The sequence below is a fragment of the Nothoprocta perdicaria genome, unplaced genomic scaffold (assembly GCF_003342845.1).
Source record: "Nothoprocta perdicaria isolate Ctin4 unplaced genomic scaffold, notPer1 scaffold_55, whole genome shotgun sequence".
Taxonomy (NCBI): domain Eukaryota; kingdom Metazoa; phylum Chordata; class Aves; order Tinamiformes; family Tinamidae; genus Nothoprocta; species Nothoprocta perdicaria.
Window position 1 is genome coordinate 3,646,544 of NW_020455810.1, and position 15,744 is coordinate 3,662,287.

The window sequence follows — 15,744 nt, forward strand, 5'->3', positions numbered from 1 at the left end:
ACTTGGTCTATGTATAATATTAATATAAAACAAAAAAAAAAAATGCCAAATTCACTTGAGTTACGATTACATAAAAATGCATGCCATCAGCAAAAGCAACCTTTTCTTATGTCCTGTGTGTCAACAAAAATATGTACGGTTGAAGTTAAAAGTCCTTGAAAGATACTTTCACTTGCTATCTTCTGGAAAGAGACAGTGGCATTAAAATTAATGCTAAAACAAATAATGCACTCTCACTAGAATCAGAAACATGGTCCTTAACATATGATGATTTTATGAAAGAGGTAGCTTACATGATTCTTGAAAATTACAGTCTTGAACCCCGTAAGGAAGTTGTCTTTTCTTACACAGAAAAACATTTTATTTCTAGGTATGGTAATTTCAGGCCTCTGTTGAGTTGCTCATGCCAGTATGTTTTTTAAAACCTGCATCATTGTATACTGATTTTTGTGGAACACTAAAAAGAATAATTTTCATGGCACCTGTTAGGCAGAATTGTTCTGCCATATGAAACTTTACTGTTAGTAAATAGTTTACAGATCTGCTTAAAAAAAGGAAATAAAAAGAACTATTTTGCAGAATCACTAAAATTAAAACTTTAGTGACAGTTGCATCCTTTAGCAGGTCACCCTGCATTTTCAGTATTTGGTGTTATATAAAAGAAGCAGATTTTTTTTTTAACTCACTAAGTCATCTTGCTTTTGAAATTAGCTTTCCAAAAATCATGCAAGCAAAGGACAGTCTTGAATCCAAAAGTGAATCCAAGAATCCAAATCCAAAAATCTTCCAAGTGGAATAAACAGTCTCTGTTTCTGCTTCATAGGAAGACATAGTCCAGATGGAAAAAGAACATTTCAGACATGGGCAGACAGGTTGTAGACTAGTGGCATAGCCACACATCTGAGGATGCAGGTTGTGTATATTAAAATGCAAAATTTCAGTTAGTATCATGCAGGTTTAGAAACCAGTCTATAGGCAGCTCTATTTGAACAGCTACACTAGGTTAAGGAGCTTTGAGGAAAATGCTCTAAATATGCCTTTTTTTGTATCATAATTTTCATACATTCGTTTAAGACTCTTATGTCTGAGCACCCAACATTGTAAAACAATGCTTAAATTCCTTCCAGAGGATTGAAATTTCACCTTTTTAATATACATTTTGCAAACTGAAGTTTGTTGAAGCACTGTCCTCTGAATCCTTTTCAATCCTTCTCAGCTTTTTAGACTAAAGCAAAAGTTCTTGAAAGAAATCAGAGGAGGAATTGCAAATTAACTTGCTTCAAAAGATGTGCTGCGGAGGGGTGAGGATTATTAGCAGTCTAGCCACCTCTGGATAAAGGTGCACAATGGACATTGGAGTCAAAGCAAGCCTACAAAAGAATTGAGGTCCGTGGAATTACTGCAGTGCATGTAGCAAATGAATCTGAATTTCCCTGCACAGGAATTTTCACCCAGATGGGGAAAATTTATACCCTTTGTGTATAACTCCACTAGGTTTATTTCTGAGTCAAGGGCCCAGATACAAGCCCCTGTACAAGCTACTGAAGAAAGGAACAGCTTCAGATTGCAGACATTGAGTTTGTCCCAAGACACGAAACTGCAGCAATATCAACCCTTGGTATCTTTTCTTCAGGCCATGCATTTGGGCTCATCTCTTCAAACTTAACCTCTGTGCCTATGAAGACCTTAATTTTATGAAAATAGAAAGAATTCTAGTCTAATATGTCTGTGAAGAAAAAAATTGAAAACTAAGTCATTTTGGAATTCCAGAGCCAAATATGGTATATTCCAGAATGGCATCTTTTAAAGTCAATATTATGACTCTTCTCTGTTTAACACAAGGAGATGGCCGCTCTGTTCACAGCCAGTAGTTCAGTACAGAAGCAGATATGTATGATTCAAAATCTCCTAAGTCTAACTTACAATAGATGGAAACCATGGAAGTTTCATAACAAAACTAAACAAAAATACAAGCCAAATCCTTGACTTTAGTAAATCTTTTCAAGGTGCAAGAAAGCAAGCAATACAAGTCAGAAAAGCTATTCTGGGAAGTGAAAGAGGGGAGGGATCAATTTGTATATTCCCAAATAGAACAAATCCTAGTGGGGTTGAAACAATATTTAAAAGTCTCTTCTTTATTCAATTTAGGTTATATAGTCAGTAGATGTGTCAATGTCGCTGTAGTAACGCATGGGAGATTTATTTGCATAATGCAGATTAATAAAGATTTAATGCTTAAAGCTGACATGCACAAATCATACAATCATATAAAACACTGATTCTCAACATTCTCAACAAAAGTATTCACTATCTTATTCAGTAAAGAAAGAAGATATTTATTGTCTCATTCCTAAACAGCTTTCTAAGTCAACAACCAGAAATAATAATTTCAAAGGAATTTTCAGCTTTCTAAGCAAGTTATGAGCTTGGCAGTGCCTGAGAATGCAAACAATGTTCATTTGAGAGCTGTTTAATCAATAAAATGGGAGAAGAGTATTAAAAGCTTTAGCCAACCTAAGCTTTACATTCATATAAATAAAATGACATTTTTTGCATAATTCTTCTGTCATTTTATCAAAGTTCCTTTTGATGAAAGAATGCATATTAGTAGTTTAACATCTAGCAGCCATCACTTTCGAGATATGTGACAAACATAATAAAAAGGTGGCAAACATCTTAGTTATGCAATGGAAAATATAGGAATAAAAGATTTTTTCAAGAATGGATTCATTCTTCATAATACATATAATTTCTGAAAAAAATTGAGCATTCAGATACTTTTTGGAGAATTTAGCAATTGAATTTCTTGAAAGTTTTTTTTTATGTAAGAAAAGGTGGGGGCTGTGTATCAAAAAACAACAGAAGCAACTTATCTCTATGTGGTTGTGACTGTGTACATATGTAGTAGCTAGAAGAAGTTTGAGGTCATTTCGTTGATAACAAAGCTGTATGATTCCAGGGTCTAAAGAGGATTTTGATATCCAGCAGTGCCTGATATTATTTACTTATCTAAACTTGAAAATGAGAACCTGAAACTCATGCTTCATGCTGTACCTTTAGCAGGGAGATGCTGAAAGTTTGTGATTGCTGCAGTTACTGTAACTGTTTTCTGTAGAAGCGTTCTGCACAGAAATAACATCTTGCTTTTGTGTGTGCCTCAAATTGCTTAGCTTGACACAGTCAATAGCTAGTTCATGTAAAATACTTTTTGAATTCAGCACACACTCTTTTGGTGCCGGTGTCATCAATTCTGCATAAAGAGATAAAATAATCTCCCTTCTCCTCTCACTCCCTCCTGCTTATTCATCCAAACACTGTTGACCTTTTTTTCTTTGTGCAAAATAGAGCTTTGTGTGTTCAGCTGAAGGTCTTTTGTAAATCTGTTAAGAATCATTGCTTTCCGACACACAGATCCCATTTTTGCAGGAATGTCCTCTCCCCTCTGGAGTGCACAGCTGTGCTCTTGGTCACACTAAATCACCTTATTCCGATCGATTCAGCTCTTTGAAACCATTTATAGAGCAGCGTACAAATATCCTATTTCCTCTTCCCAGCCTACTGCTTAATAAAATAGCGTCAAAAGCCTGACGAGCAAAGCTTCAAATGCCAGGCCAGACACGGGTGGAGCCTGCCTGCAGACAGACCTCATGTCTTTGTTGACCATCAGAGGCTTTTCCATGCATCTGATCTACAGTGCAATCACCATGTGTTCCTCCAGTAACACCAGTCTCCTTATAGGAATGATCAGTTCTTCACTATCAGTCTTTTTTTTTTTTTTTTTCCTAATTTCCCAGTCATTAATACCTCCATGTGCACAAGTATTAACCTCTTTTAACTCTCCCCTTTCCTTCAAAGGTGGTTGCAAGTGCGACTGAAATAAAGGCTTTTGGGATGTTCTTGAAAATGGGTGGGTTCAAACATACTGAGTGACAATAGTTTTAGTGTTATTAGTGTAGACAAATAAAGAAATATTAAAGGAACTTACCGGTAGGAAAAAGTAGTTGTTTTGTATACACCACTGTGCCTGATCACTTGAATTAGGAAAACTTGAATTTGATGAATTAAGAACTGAGGGAAAAGCTTTCACAGCATTATCCAGGAAAAACTAGAGAAAAACAACATGTAATTCATTAGCCTGTCAGCTACATAAGGTCAAAAAAGGGAAGAGAAATGGAGAAAGCTTTGCCAGTAATCATTTAACTTCATTTTTTTTCACTGCAAACAGAGAAAGCGATGAGAAAGTGGCCTTGCTTGATTATCTGTTTTTGCACCTTCAGACAAAAACAACCTTGTTAACCTGCACCTGACACTTCCTCTTTCTGTATGAGTTGAGATCCTTTCTGTTATGTTAGCCACATATATCAGCCTACATACATCATCTCATACACACACAATGATACAATAGACTCAATATGGAAAATAATTCGTGGACTTGCCTCAATGGCAAAGTAAAATTGCAACTGATCTTATTGAAATAGAAGATTGCAAATGGTAACTCCTGGATCATGAAATCCAGCCTCTTGTTGATGCAAAACTGCTGTATGAAGGCCACGCACATTTAACGAGTTAGGTCTCTTGGAGCACTGCTTTGGGTCTCACCATTTTAGTGACTAGAAACTGTTTCTAAGCTCAACCAGATTTGATGTTGTTATGTTTTGCTCTCATGCTTTTAGACCGGCTTCTTGCAGCCCAAGTCAGCAGAGCTCAGGCAAGGAATGAAGTTGTTGCAGCTTTTTACAGTGCAGGAGGCTGACTTGATCACAGCCACTTCCACTGAGCCTCCCTTTGGCCTAGCGGGTTTGGCACGTTAGCCAGTTTGCAATTAGAACGTTTTTTTCCCCATCCTCCTCTTCTGAAAAACTATGCAATTCATTCAGCTTAAACAAACCAGGCTCAAAATGGCTTATTGATTTGCTAACTGCACAGAGCTAACCAGCAATCAATGAACTATATGATCAGGATCGATATCAGTGATACAATGGATAATCCACAGTCCTAGAGAAAAGAGCACTCTACTAATAGCTTCTATGGTAGGCTATATTAAGCTCTTCACCAAAGACCATATTAAAACATACCTATTACATTTCTGCTATCTACAAACGTGGTTACATTAGTCAAACAATATCTGGCTAGGCTGCCTTGACATACTTCTTAAACCCAGGATGTATTTTATTCCATTTATTCAGAATCCCATTTCACACATTCCTGCAAAGTATAAGATTATATACCATTAAGAATGTCAATGAATACATATTTTATATATATGCATATATGTGTATATATATTTAATTGTATTCATATTTAATTGTATTCATATAGCACTTTAATTTTGCTTTTTGAGCTTTGTACAAGACATTTCTGACATAAATGTTATTTGCATACACAGAATGCTATATGAAACACACTATACCTATGAATACCTAAATAAATATAGAAAGAAATAGAAAGGATTTGGAAATGTTATCATCTCTCATGAGCCAAACAGCATTTATTTCTGAATGATGTGTTTGTACTTGTCTTTCATGTCTTTCTTCAGTTATCTACATCTGCTATCACGCTTTGGAGATATATATTATTTCTCAACATAGTATTTTTTTCTAAGACAGCTCAGTGCTACTAAGCAGTCACACCTACTCAAATGACTCAAATGAAAGCAGTATTTTTTTTATGAATACCAATGCTTGCCAGTGAATGTTTGATCATACTACCATTAATTTCTCATTTTAACTTCACATATTCAAGCAGCTTTTTCTTCTCTTGTGTTTCTATCATCTGCAAACTTCTGTTGGAAATTCTTTGCCTCAGATGGTGAAAATCCCTTCTGTGCTGATATTCCCTTAAAAAGGAAACCTGTGGTGACAGCCCTATTCCCATTCCAGCATGGGATATGCTTTTACCTGACCAGGATTCTGCAGGAGGCAATAACACTGTGATTTACATCTCACTAATAACAAAGTCAGCTGCTTCAACAAGATACTTCAAACACATATGCACAACTTTACAACACAGCAGAATCAAGGCTTCACATCGAACATGGGCTGACCACCTTGGAAAACGGTCTGTGAAGCTGGATAGGTTGAACCTCACCTTACTGAACAAGGGGGGCTGCTGATCCCCATATTAAGCCTAAGCTAAATTTGATGCCATCACCATTTTCTCTTAATTATCAAAATTACATGGAAAAGGAATATGTAAAGACACCAAAAGAAAATATTAAAGGCATCTTTGTACCCCTCCTGCTTTCCACTAGAATCCCAAATTCTAGTGGCATTTCTCACTTTCCCAAGCTTCCAGGCAGAAGAGGCTGGAACACTAAGTATTTATCAAGACTACTGAGTATTTTTTGAGTCAACTAGAGGTGATGCTGAGACACAGGTAAGCTGTCCTTGACAGGTAGGAAGTCATGTAGGTTCATCCTTGTTGGACTGTGGGGCAAGCAATGGGAAGACAGTATGACTTTTTCTCCCCACACACTTGGAAGAACCAAAACTGCAGTAAGCATTATCCTAGTTTCTAAGTGTCAAGTGTTTGCAATCCCATCTGCTAATGCATGTCTGTGCCAGGAATCATCAATGCATTCATGGTGGAATTCAGTGAAAGAGGAGCTCTTTCAGGAATCCAGAGCACTGTTTCCTTAGACCCCATGAATCTCAGAGAATGGTGAGGCAAACTTATCTGTTGTCCTCTACAGCCATCCCACTCAGCTTCCAATAAATCTATTCTTACATGTCCTTTTTAATGCAGGCCAACATAGCAAAAACCCTTTATAGTTCTCCTCAGCCACTGATCACTGCCTTTTTTATATATGGCACCATATCTACCACTATTTTCTATGTGACACCAGATCTGATCCTCATTGGAAGCAGCATTAGTCATTATCCCTTCAGCTGTGGAGTATCTGACACTTATGTCACCTTAGCTGTTTTTTTAAACTTTACCAATCATGATGATATATCCCTGGAACACTAAGACTAGATTTAAATGCCTGCTGAAACAGCTAATTTGGAATAAAATTGTACCCCCACTCTTTTCTAATGTCCCTTGACCATAAAGACTGAGTTTTGTTTGACGTTTTGGTCTTAATTATGATTAGGTGTGGGATGGTTAGACAGTTTTTATCTCCATTAAATCTTAATGGCTACATTTTGCCTTTTCCTGCTGAAAGAGTTCATGAAAATAAATGTAGTTAATGGACTCTGCTATTAAGTATATGTTGCTTGGAGATACAATAATGATACTTCAGAGTCTCTCCCACAATCTGCTATTAATATTAAGGAAATGCAAATTTCACAATCACATTTAAAGCTTTTTTTTTTTTTTTTTTTTTTTGCTAGTCAAACTATTAAGATTTAGTTTCAAGGTGGAAATTATACTTAAAATTATCATTTCATGAATATCATGGAACATGATTATTTGTAATGGTGCAGTCCTCACTGACAAGGCACAAAGATGTCAAATTACAGCCTATTAAGTATTTCTGTAACATTCAGTCCACATAAAAATGGACTTGGACCAATACAATTAAAATCTTTTTATAGAAATGATGCAATGAACATGTACTTTTTCTGCTAAAATGTCTTTTACTATTTGAAGGCCAAGTTTTATGTGAGCTATACACAACAGAAGAACTTCAATCTAAGGAAAAAAACACAACAGTTTGTGACTATCATTTTTATGGTTTTTTTTTTTTAACTTAATAAACAATCACATTGCTAAATAACCTCAAACTTAAAGTAGACTCTAGATTTGAATGCTTTAGGTTATTTAATTTCTTCTTATAGATTTACGAGTTCAAAATAAGAAAAAAAAGTCTAAGCTGACCTCCTTCATTTTACAAGCCACTATATCACAGAGCTTTGTCCTGCAGTAAGTCAAAAAACTTCTTCGTGGCTAAAGTATATGTTCTGTAATGGCATATAGTCTCAATTTGAGGACAAGGAATGATGGAGAATCAACAGCTTTTCAGCGTAGTAATTGATCCAGATGCTAACTGCCTTCACTGTCAAAAAGTTAGCCTAATTTCTCATTTGAATGTGTATAATTTATCTACCAGGCAACTGCTTGTGTTTTTCTCTTTCAGCCTTAATCATGAAATTAAATTAGATAAATATTTAAATTTTTGAGCCTTTTTTAAACCTAACTCCTTACAAAATACCTACATATGCTTATATAAGATATAAAATATACATTTTAATATATTTATATTTCTTCCTGAAAAGAAAACCAACAAAACCAAAACCAGATTCCTGTAACAGACAAAACAGAGAAGGTGCTAGCACCTCTCTCCTTCTGTGAGAAATGCAAGGTTTCCACATTTAAATGCCCACATAATGCTTTATATCATTCTGACAAGCTTAGGACTTACTGTAACAAATGACTGACTGAGGTTTCCCTGAAATGTTATGGGAAAACAAAATATAAAAGTGCAGGTACGATCAATCTTTAAAGTGTTTTATGAACATCAAGTAGAAAAGCCACCCAAAGTAACACTGAAGCAGCAATTTCAAAAGCACTGAAGTGCAAATTTCATTGACTTGAAATGCAACTAATGCCTGTGCAGGCTTTAAAAACATTTTCTCTCTTTCACAGGTCCATGAAAAGGGGTAGACAGAGACAATAGGGCAAAATAAAGGAAGTTTGTTGATTCCCTATACTGATCACGTCATTAAGCAAAACATCCTTCAGAGTGAATAGGGTCAGTAGATTCCCACTTTGTGTGAGCTTATGGCAGACCTAGTTCGTATTAGTTATAGCTACAAAAGAAAAATATCACAAGATTTTTATCTGAAGAAAGAGAAAAGGAAAGTACAAGCTGCAAAGCTTAAAGTCCTAACAAACTTTGAGTTCAGTCTTTTTAAGCTTTGATATGACTTTGACTTTTTTCCATTTGCCAAAAGAAATACTGAAATATTGAAATTCAATAACACATTAATTATGAGAATTTTATGATCAGCAGAGGACTGCCACCAATCAGTGTCTTCCACACATCCTGAAAGGAAGCATTTCACTCTTGGAGTAGTATTCTGTTTTTCCTTAATATACTTAACCAGGATCTGAGCCATGGCTGAGCTTCCTTTATGTTTGCTCTGCTTTACATTTCTGTCTCTGGCAATCATCATTATCTTGCAGCTTAATCTAAATGAATTTCAATACAAAACCAAGAAATGGACCTTAAAGGAACAAGTAAACAAGAAAAAAAAATAACCCCATTTCCCCCCTTACCATGTTAAGTACAGCCATAGTTAATATTATAGCAGTGGTTGTCAATGTAAGAGTGATCCGTGGCCACGGGCGGTTTGCAATGATCCCAGATGACTTCAGGATCCATAATAGTGAAGCTGATGCTTTCTTGCTACATTGCTATGTGTGAAAAGCATAAAATAGGCTAAGTGTTAGTGTATTTGATGACTATAAACAACTTCAGGTTAGAATTAAGAAGATTCAGTGTTGAGGGCAGCATTAATATATGAGGAGGTTATCTCAAAGACATTTTATAGAAATATTTGACTGTTTTATTCAGATTGACAGCCTCCATTCACACATACACGGGTCCGTGAAGGCACAGACTGGTTACACAGAAGAACCATCCAAGAAATATTATCTATGTCAAAATTTCAGCATAGTGGGGACAAGATTGCCCTTTCCAAATGTCATTTTCACTTATACTGAAACCTCTGTTTAAAAAAAAAAAAAAAACAAAAAAAAAGGCATGGAAAGTGACAGGACATCCTCACAAAAATCTTTCCTTTTTGAAGGATACCTGGATATTCTAGCAGTACATATATAGAAATATTCTTACAATATCCGCTTCAAGTCCATTGTATTTCTAGCAACTTTTAAACATAATTTGCTATTATGTCAGTGGGTTTTACACATCAGATTGATTCTGAATGAATTAAGTAATTTTCAGGAAAGCTTAATATGATAACCTGAACCTCAAGGATGGAAAAAAAAACGGGGGGGGGGAAAAAAAAGGACAGTTTTATATACATGGTCTTTTACCCACCACAAAAAAGTCGAATAAAACAAGAAAAAAAAAAAAAGGATTTTTGAGCTTGAAACTCTTGCTCAAATTATGTCTATTTTATACTTCAAGCTTTGTATGCATTTCCTAGCAGCTGGCAAATAATCTGAATTTGCATGTATGTTTTTGAACATTTTTGTCATCTTTGTTTCAAGTAATAAAATTGTGATTACCCTTTAATAAAGTGGTTACCCACTTTAATAAAGCAAAAAGCATAAAGCCTGCACTGCTGCTGTTGTTATGAAGGAGAAGGCATTGAATGTGACCCAGGAAAGGGATCTGACTGAAAACTCATCATTTGATTTGATCATCTATATAATGTGGTTAAAAGCTAACCTAAAAAGTAAGTGATTGTAGATTTATGCTAGATTAAAACAACCATGCCTTAATTAAAAAAAAAAAAAAAAAAAAAAAAAAAAAAAAAAANAAAAAAAAAAAAAAAAAAAACCATAAACATGGCCTTTATTGGAGAACATCCATAGATTTAATACAATTTCACAAAGCAATAATATGTTATTTGCTCAAGGCTTTTCTCTCAGAGAAAAACAAAACAAAACAGATTTTCTCAATTTAGGGGCAGCTGAAGCAGTTTGTGTATGGAGAAAGTTAGGAAAGGACCCTGGGAACCTACAAAGAGTACAAAATGGCCTGCAAGTGGTATTGATAAAGACATATGTAGTGTTTATCTTCCTGAACTATGGCACAGGGAGCTCTACTGTTTAAGGCAAAGCTTTAGGATGAGAAATTTCAAAATAAATAAAAAAGCCAAGGATAAAAGTAAATTATCTGGACTAAATCAGTTACACTTTATTACTATCTTGCTGTCTTAAAGTTATCTGACTGAAGGCTTATTACATGAAACACATACACCCTGTGATGATCAAAATCCTACCAGTCAATCTCAGGACAGACAGAATGACCAAAGCAACCTAAGAAGTGGAGAACTGAAGGCTCTTAATCAGTCACTACAACAATCATCAAAGGGGAATGATTACACCATGGCTCCTGATGGGAAACCTGGCAAAAAGTCTCAAAAGTCTTGCCTGAATGATCTTATTCTGATTAATGAAAAATAATTTTCTAACCATCTTCTGTGTAACTATACTTCTGTGAACTATACTACTTCTTCTTAGCCAGTGTGTTTATAACCACTAACAAAGTCCATATCGGGCTGGTCACCAAGTCGGACAAGATGAGTGCCTGCCCCTGGAGAGGCAGATCGCATGTTCAAGGTAACAGAAAGGCAAGGGTGCAGCAACTCGAGGGTCTAAGGCAAGTTTCTGGAGGGACTTGGGGAGTGTGTGGGTGTAACATTTGGAAACAGCAAGCTGGACTAGCTAGTAAGAGACCAGCATCCACAGACATCAAGGTGCAGCAGTCTCCCATGTGAACTGCGCACAAGAATCACTATAGGCCTTAAGAATTTAGTAACTTCTGGAAGTTCTATGTTGAATCTCAATATCTAAATACACAAATTCTCAAGCAGATTTGTATTAATCTAGTCTGAGATCTCATATCCTGAGAATGATAGTAATTCTTCCAATTAAAACAAGACTTTGTGATGGAAACAGACCGTATTTTTCAAAGACTTTCTTTTTTTCTCTTTTTTTTTTCTCCTTTTTCTCATTTCTTTAAAAACTTATTTTTCTGCTTCTATTTTATGGAATATTTTTATTTTCACTGTGTAGGCTTGTCACTAGAAAAGTTTTGGAGAATAAATTGAATGTCAGGAAACAATATATTATTCGGGCAGTATGTGTACTCAATCATGAGATTCCATCTTTTTAGCTTTCATTGGGGAAATGACAGCAATTGCTGCCTTTCACCCAAAGCAAACCACGAGTGCCGTTAGACTGTCACTTCAAAAATGGAGTTGTAGATGGTTATTTCCATTTATAAAGCAGAACTAACCAGAGGAGCTTGGTGGTACATTTCTTGGCAAGATGTTTAATAGTAGACTCTGATTTCCAGGGGGAAGAACAATTGTTTATTTGTTACATCCATCATGGCCACTTGCCTTTTTAAACATATGGCAGGTCTCTCTAACAGCACAGAAAGCAGCCTGCAGCAGTGAGACCAATCAGGCCACTGAAGAAAAATTTGTGACAAAACCCTGGCTCACACTAAAAACTGAGGAACAATTCAGTAGAAATTCTTTAGAAAACTCAACTGTGTTCAACTACTGAACAGTATTTCTACATAGGAATTAACAGAGCTGCTGAATTTGTTTTCACCTGAAATTTGAGCAGTTTAAATTCAGTTCATATACAGCACAACTGACACAACTGAGTGCTGCTAAGTGCCCAGAGAACTTGAGGGAGTGGAGCTCGAGTAGCCAGGGGCTCATTACATTCAGATGCTTAGGACCATTGGCAGAACCACACAGATTGATTTTATTGACACTGTTTACAAATGTTATGTTTCATTTGTATTTTTCTTAAAAAAAAAAAAAAAAAAAANAAAAAAAAAAAAAAAAAAAAGAAGAAGAAGATGGAAGGAAGAAAGCCATCAGTACCATGCAAACAGGATAAAACATCAGATGTCAGCAGCATTAGCTGCTATGCTTATTTTAAGTGGAGCTGGCAGAATATGCTTCAGTGTTTATCATTTACCAACTGGAAATAATAGGTATTTGTAGTAATAAAGGTGACTAATGCATTACCTTTGCTCCTGAGCACATTAAATCTGGTATGACAGCTCAGCATGATAGTGAGTAATAACTTATTGTGAATATTCAGGTTATTAAAATGTATCCTGTGTTGTCTTTCCACACACAAAATCTAATTCAGCATTTAATAAAATGAATGCTCTCTTTCTGAGTGAAGGGATTGGTGCAAGGATTAATTGTGACAGCTACATTGTAGATGAAAGACAGTGTCACAAGAACTGTCACACATCTCTGTCACATGCTAGCAGCAGCTGGAACATCTTGACTGAAGACCTCTTATTTACAGAAAGCCAGTGAATCATATTTTCTGCAGTTGTAGTACTGCTCTTTTCATTTTTCATTCAACTACAACTTAATCTTTTGCTAGTGGTTGTGTTACAGAGAATGAAATCAAGAAACAAAAAGCTCAGAAATCTATGTTTGGCTCAGGTCTGGGCTCAGGGACTGCATGACCCATTTTCATGCCATCTTGAAGAAGAGACCAATGTTTAAATCCAGAGAACTGGCTGACTTATAAATGCTCTGATTTAAGCTTGAGGAAAATTAATATTTGTGCAGAGGCACAAGTTTATACTTTAAGCACTTTTTAATAGCCCTAATCTTGATTAAGGGACCAAAGTACTTTTAAAAGGGGTATGGTAACATCATATTTTTGAACACCATGGTGGAACCTCTAAGTCTACGCCATGTATTTGGGAATCCCTACAAAATGATCCCAGGTGAGTGGCTATTCAACCTTATATTGGACAGAACTGGTCCAGCTAAAGCCAGAATCCTGAACAAAAAGGGTTAACAACAGGAAAAACAAGTTGCTTTCAAACTTTTAATATCTCCGTACTTCATTGCATTTATTGGTCTTCACAAAGGGTCACAAGAAAATGGCCCTATTCTTCGCTTCAGCTATCTCATTCAAAGGAAAGGACTTCATGAAACCAAATAAAAATGCCCATAGGCACTCAGAGCGGAGTCCTGGTATCTCTAGCTGCTTTCTTCCTTCACTGTGTCATATGCTGTTTTAGGAGAAGGCATTCTCAGCTTCTCTGGTCAAAATTTCTCTACTCCATGTGAAATATTTAAAGAGCCACTTTTTTAGCTGAATGGCAGCAGGTCTTCAACTATAACAACTCGCTGCAGAGCAAGGCCCTGAAGGAGTGAGCTCGTTGCACATGTGCTACAGGCATCAAGGAACGGCAGCAGCTACAAATCTTTCGCCAGTAAAGAGGCAAAGAGGACATCAAGTCCTGGAACCAAATTATTCTGCAGCCACAAAGGACTGCATCAAATACCAAGCTGTCTTTCCTTCTTAGCAATTTCATATTTCAGGACACTTGCCAATTTTAACTATTAATTCCTATGGACAAACAACTGTTTCTAGGAGAATTCTTAAATGTTCCTATGCTCTGGTTGCCCAAGACCAGATATGGATTACAGGCACCAGAGATACCATCTATGAAGTCCTTAGCCTTGCTATTTGTGATAACACCCAACCACCATTTGATAGACACATTTCTATTCTTATTTAATCAATATTCTTATCATTTTGAAACAGACTGAGTTAGACCTTGCTCCTACTCCTGAACAGCAATATCAACTAATAATAAACTCGGTAAAACAAAAACCAAACCAAAACAAAAAATAACCCCTCTTCTTAAAACAGTGTTGTCATTTTATTCTGGAAGAGACAGGAATTTTAGCATTATCTTTCTGTTTGTTTTGTTTTAATTTGTGCTTAGCAATCACACAAAAAAATAAACAGACAAGCTTATTCTTTTTTTTTAATGCCTTTCTCCTGATAAGTGTGATGACAGTCATTTATAATTGGTGGAGACTGCAAAGGCAAAGTGCCAGAGCATTGAGAAAAATGCACACTGAGAAAAATGCATAGTATAGTAATAGCCAGATGTCCTAATTTGAACCTAAATTTAGTTGTTTTTGCCAGCAGTGCAACTTGCACTCTAAAAATGCAATAACCTTCATGTAAATATTTGACTTCCACTGCAGAATCATTTGACAGGATCAGCCAGGTCAAAAAAATCCCTATCATTTTTGTATTTTTCAAAGACTCATATGGCAACTTTTAAGCACTGTGTGTATACAGATATGTGCAGATGTGCACATTTACCACCTGTATTCTGCAAGGGAATTCAAAGCATACCTCTTTAGAAAAAGAAGCTAGAAGAAACATATCAGAAAAAAAAAAAAGAAGAAAAAATAAAAATGAAAAAGAAAAAGGAGTAGTGAAAATTTCCACAGGGAAGCAAAATCCATGCCATTTCACCTATAGTCTTAACTTACTTGCTGAAAAGCTTCTTACCAATATAATTTACGCATTAGAATAACTGAATTAAAATTGACATAGATGTAAATAATACATCTTCAGGTCATCAAGGTCACAATGTGATATCTCACAAGTCAGCACAGATGAAATAATAGGTCTCCATTTCTGGGAAATATTCTCAATACATAAGAGACATAGGGGAAAAACATTTGCTTGAGGCGTTAAATATTATCCAGTAGCACTAATTCTGAACATTGACTTGGGATATTTGCTTAGCCTTAAAAGAGCAGAAAACCACATTTGCATTTCTCCCAAGCTACTCTATAAATCAAAGCCTCAGAGGAGCCCAAGTGCCAATATTCCTCAATGCCAGTTCATTGTGACCTTTCTTCCTAGAACTTTCCATCTTTCTTTTGAAGGATTTATTTTCATGTCATTATTCAACAGCAATACTCTGACTCCAGCATTTTCCTCTTACGTCAATGCCAGATAGTAATCAATTGTGGCATTACATGAGAACTAAATTCTACTACTAACTTGTAACAGTTATTCTAGAACCTTACTCCAAGGACTTCAAATTTTAAAAGAATATTTTTTTGTGCTATACATCAGATAAATTCCTGAACATTGACATTGCCCCTTCCTTACTTGAAACATGAAAATTCAAATGAAATGTAGACTAATTAAATTTTCTTTAAAAAATATCTTGGCTAATTAGCAGCTTCCCAACTGAAGAGGGAGAAATTGCAAAACATGGACTCCTCTACCAGCTCC

At 35.8% G+C, this 15,744-nt stretch overlaps 1 protein-coding gene across 1 annotated transcript in view; it reads right to left on the bottom strand.

Annotated features, from left to right (window-relative positions):
- Nucleotides 1-15,744, bottom strand: part of ADCY2 (adenylate cyclase 2) — a 159,274-nt gene that overhangs the window by 21,811 nt on the left and 121,719 nt on the right. Inside the window, exons 16-17 of the mRNA XM_026048527.1 lie at nt 9,223-9,360; nt 3,986-4,105 (exon numbers count right to left, since the gene is read on the bottom strand). Coding sequence (XP_025904312.1) covers nt 3,986-4,105; nt 9,223-9,360 — 258 coding nt within the window. The remainder of the gene's footprint in view (nt 1-3,985; nt 4,106-9,222; nt 9,361-15,744) is intronic.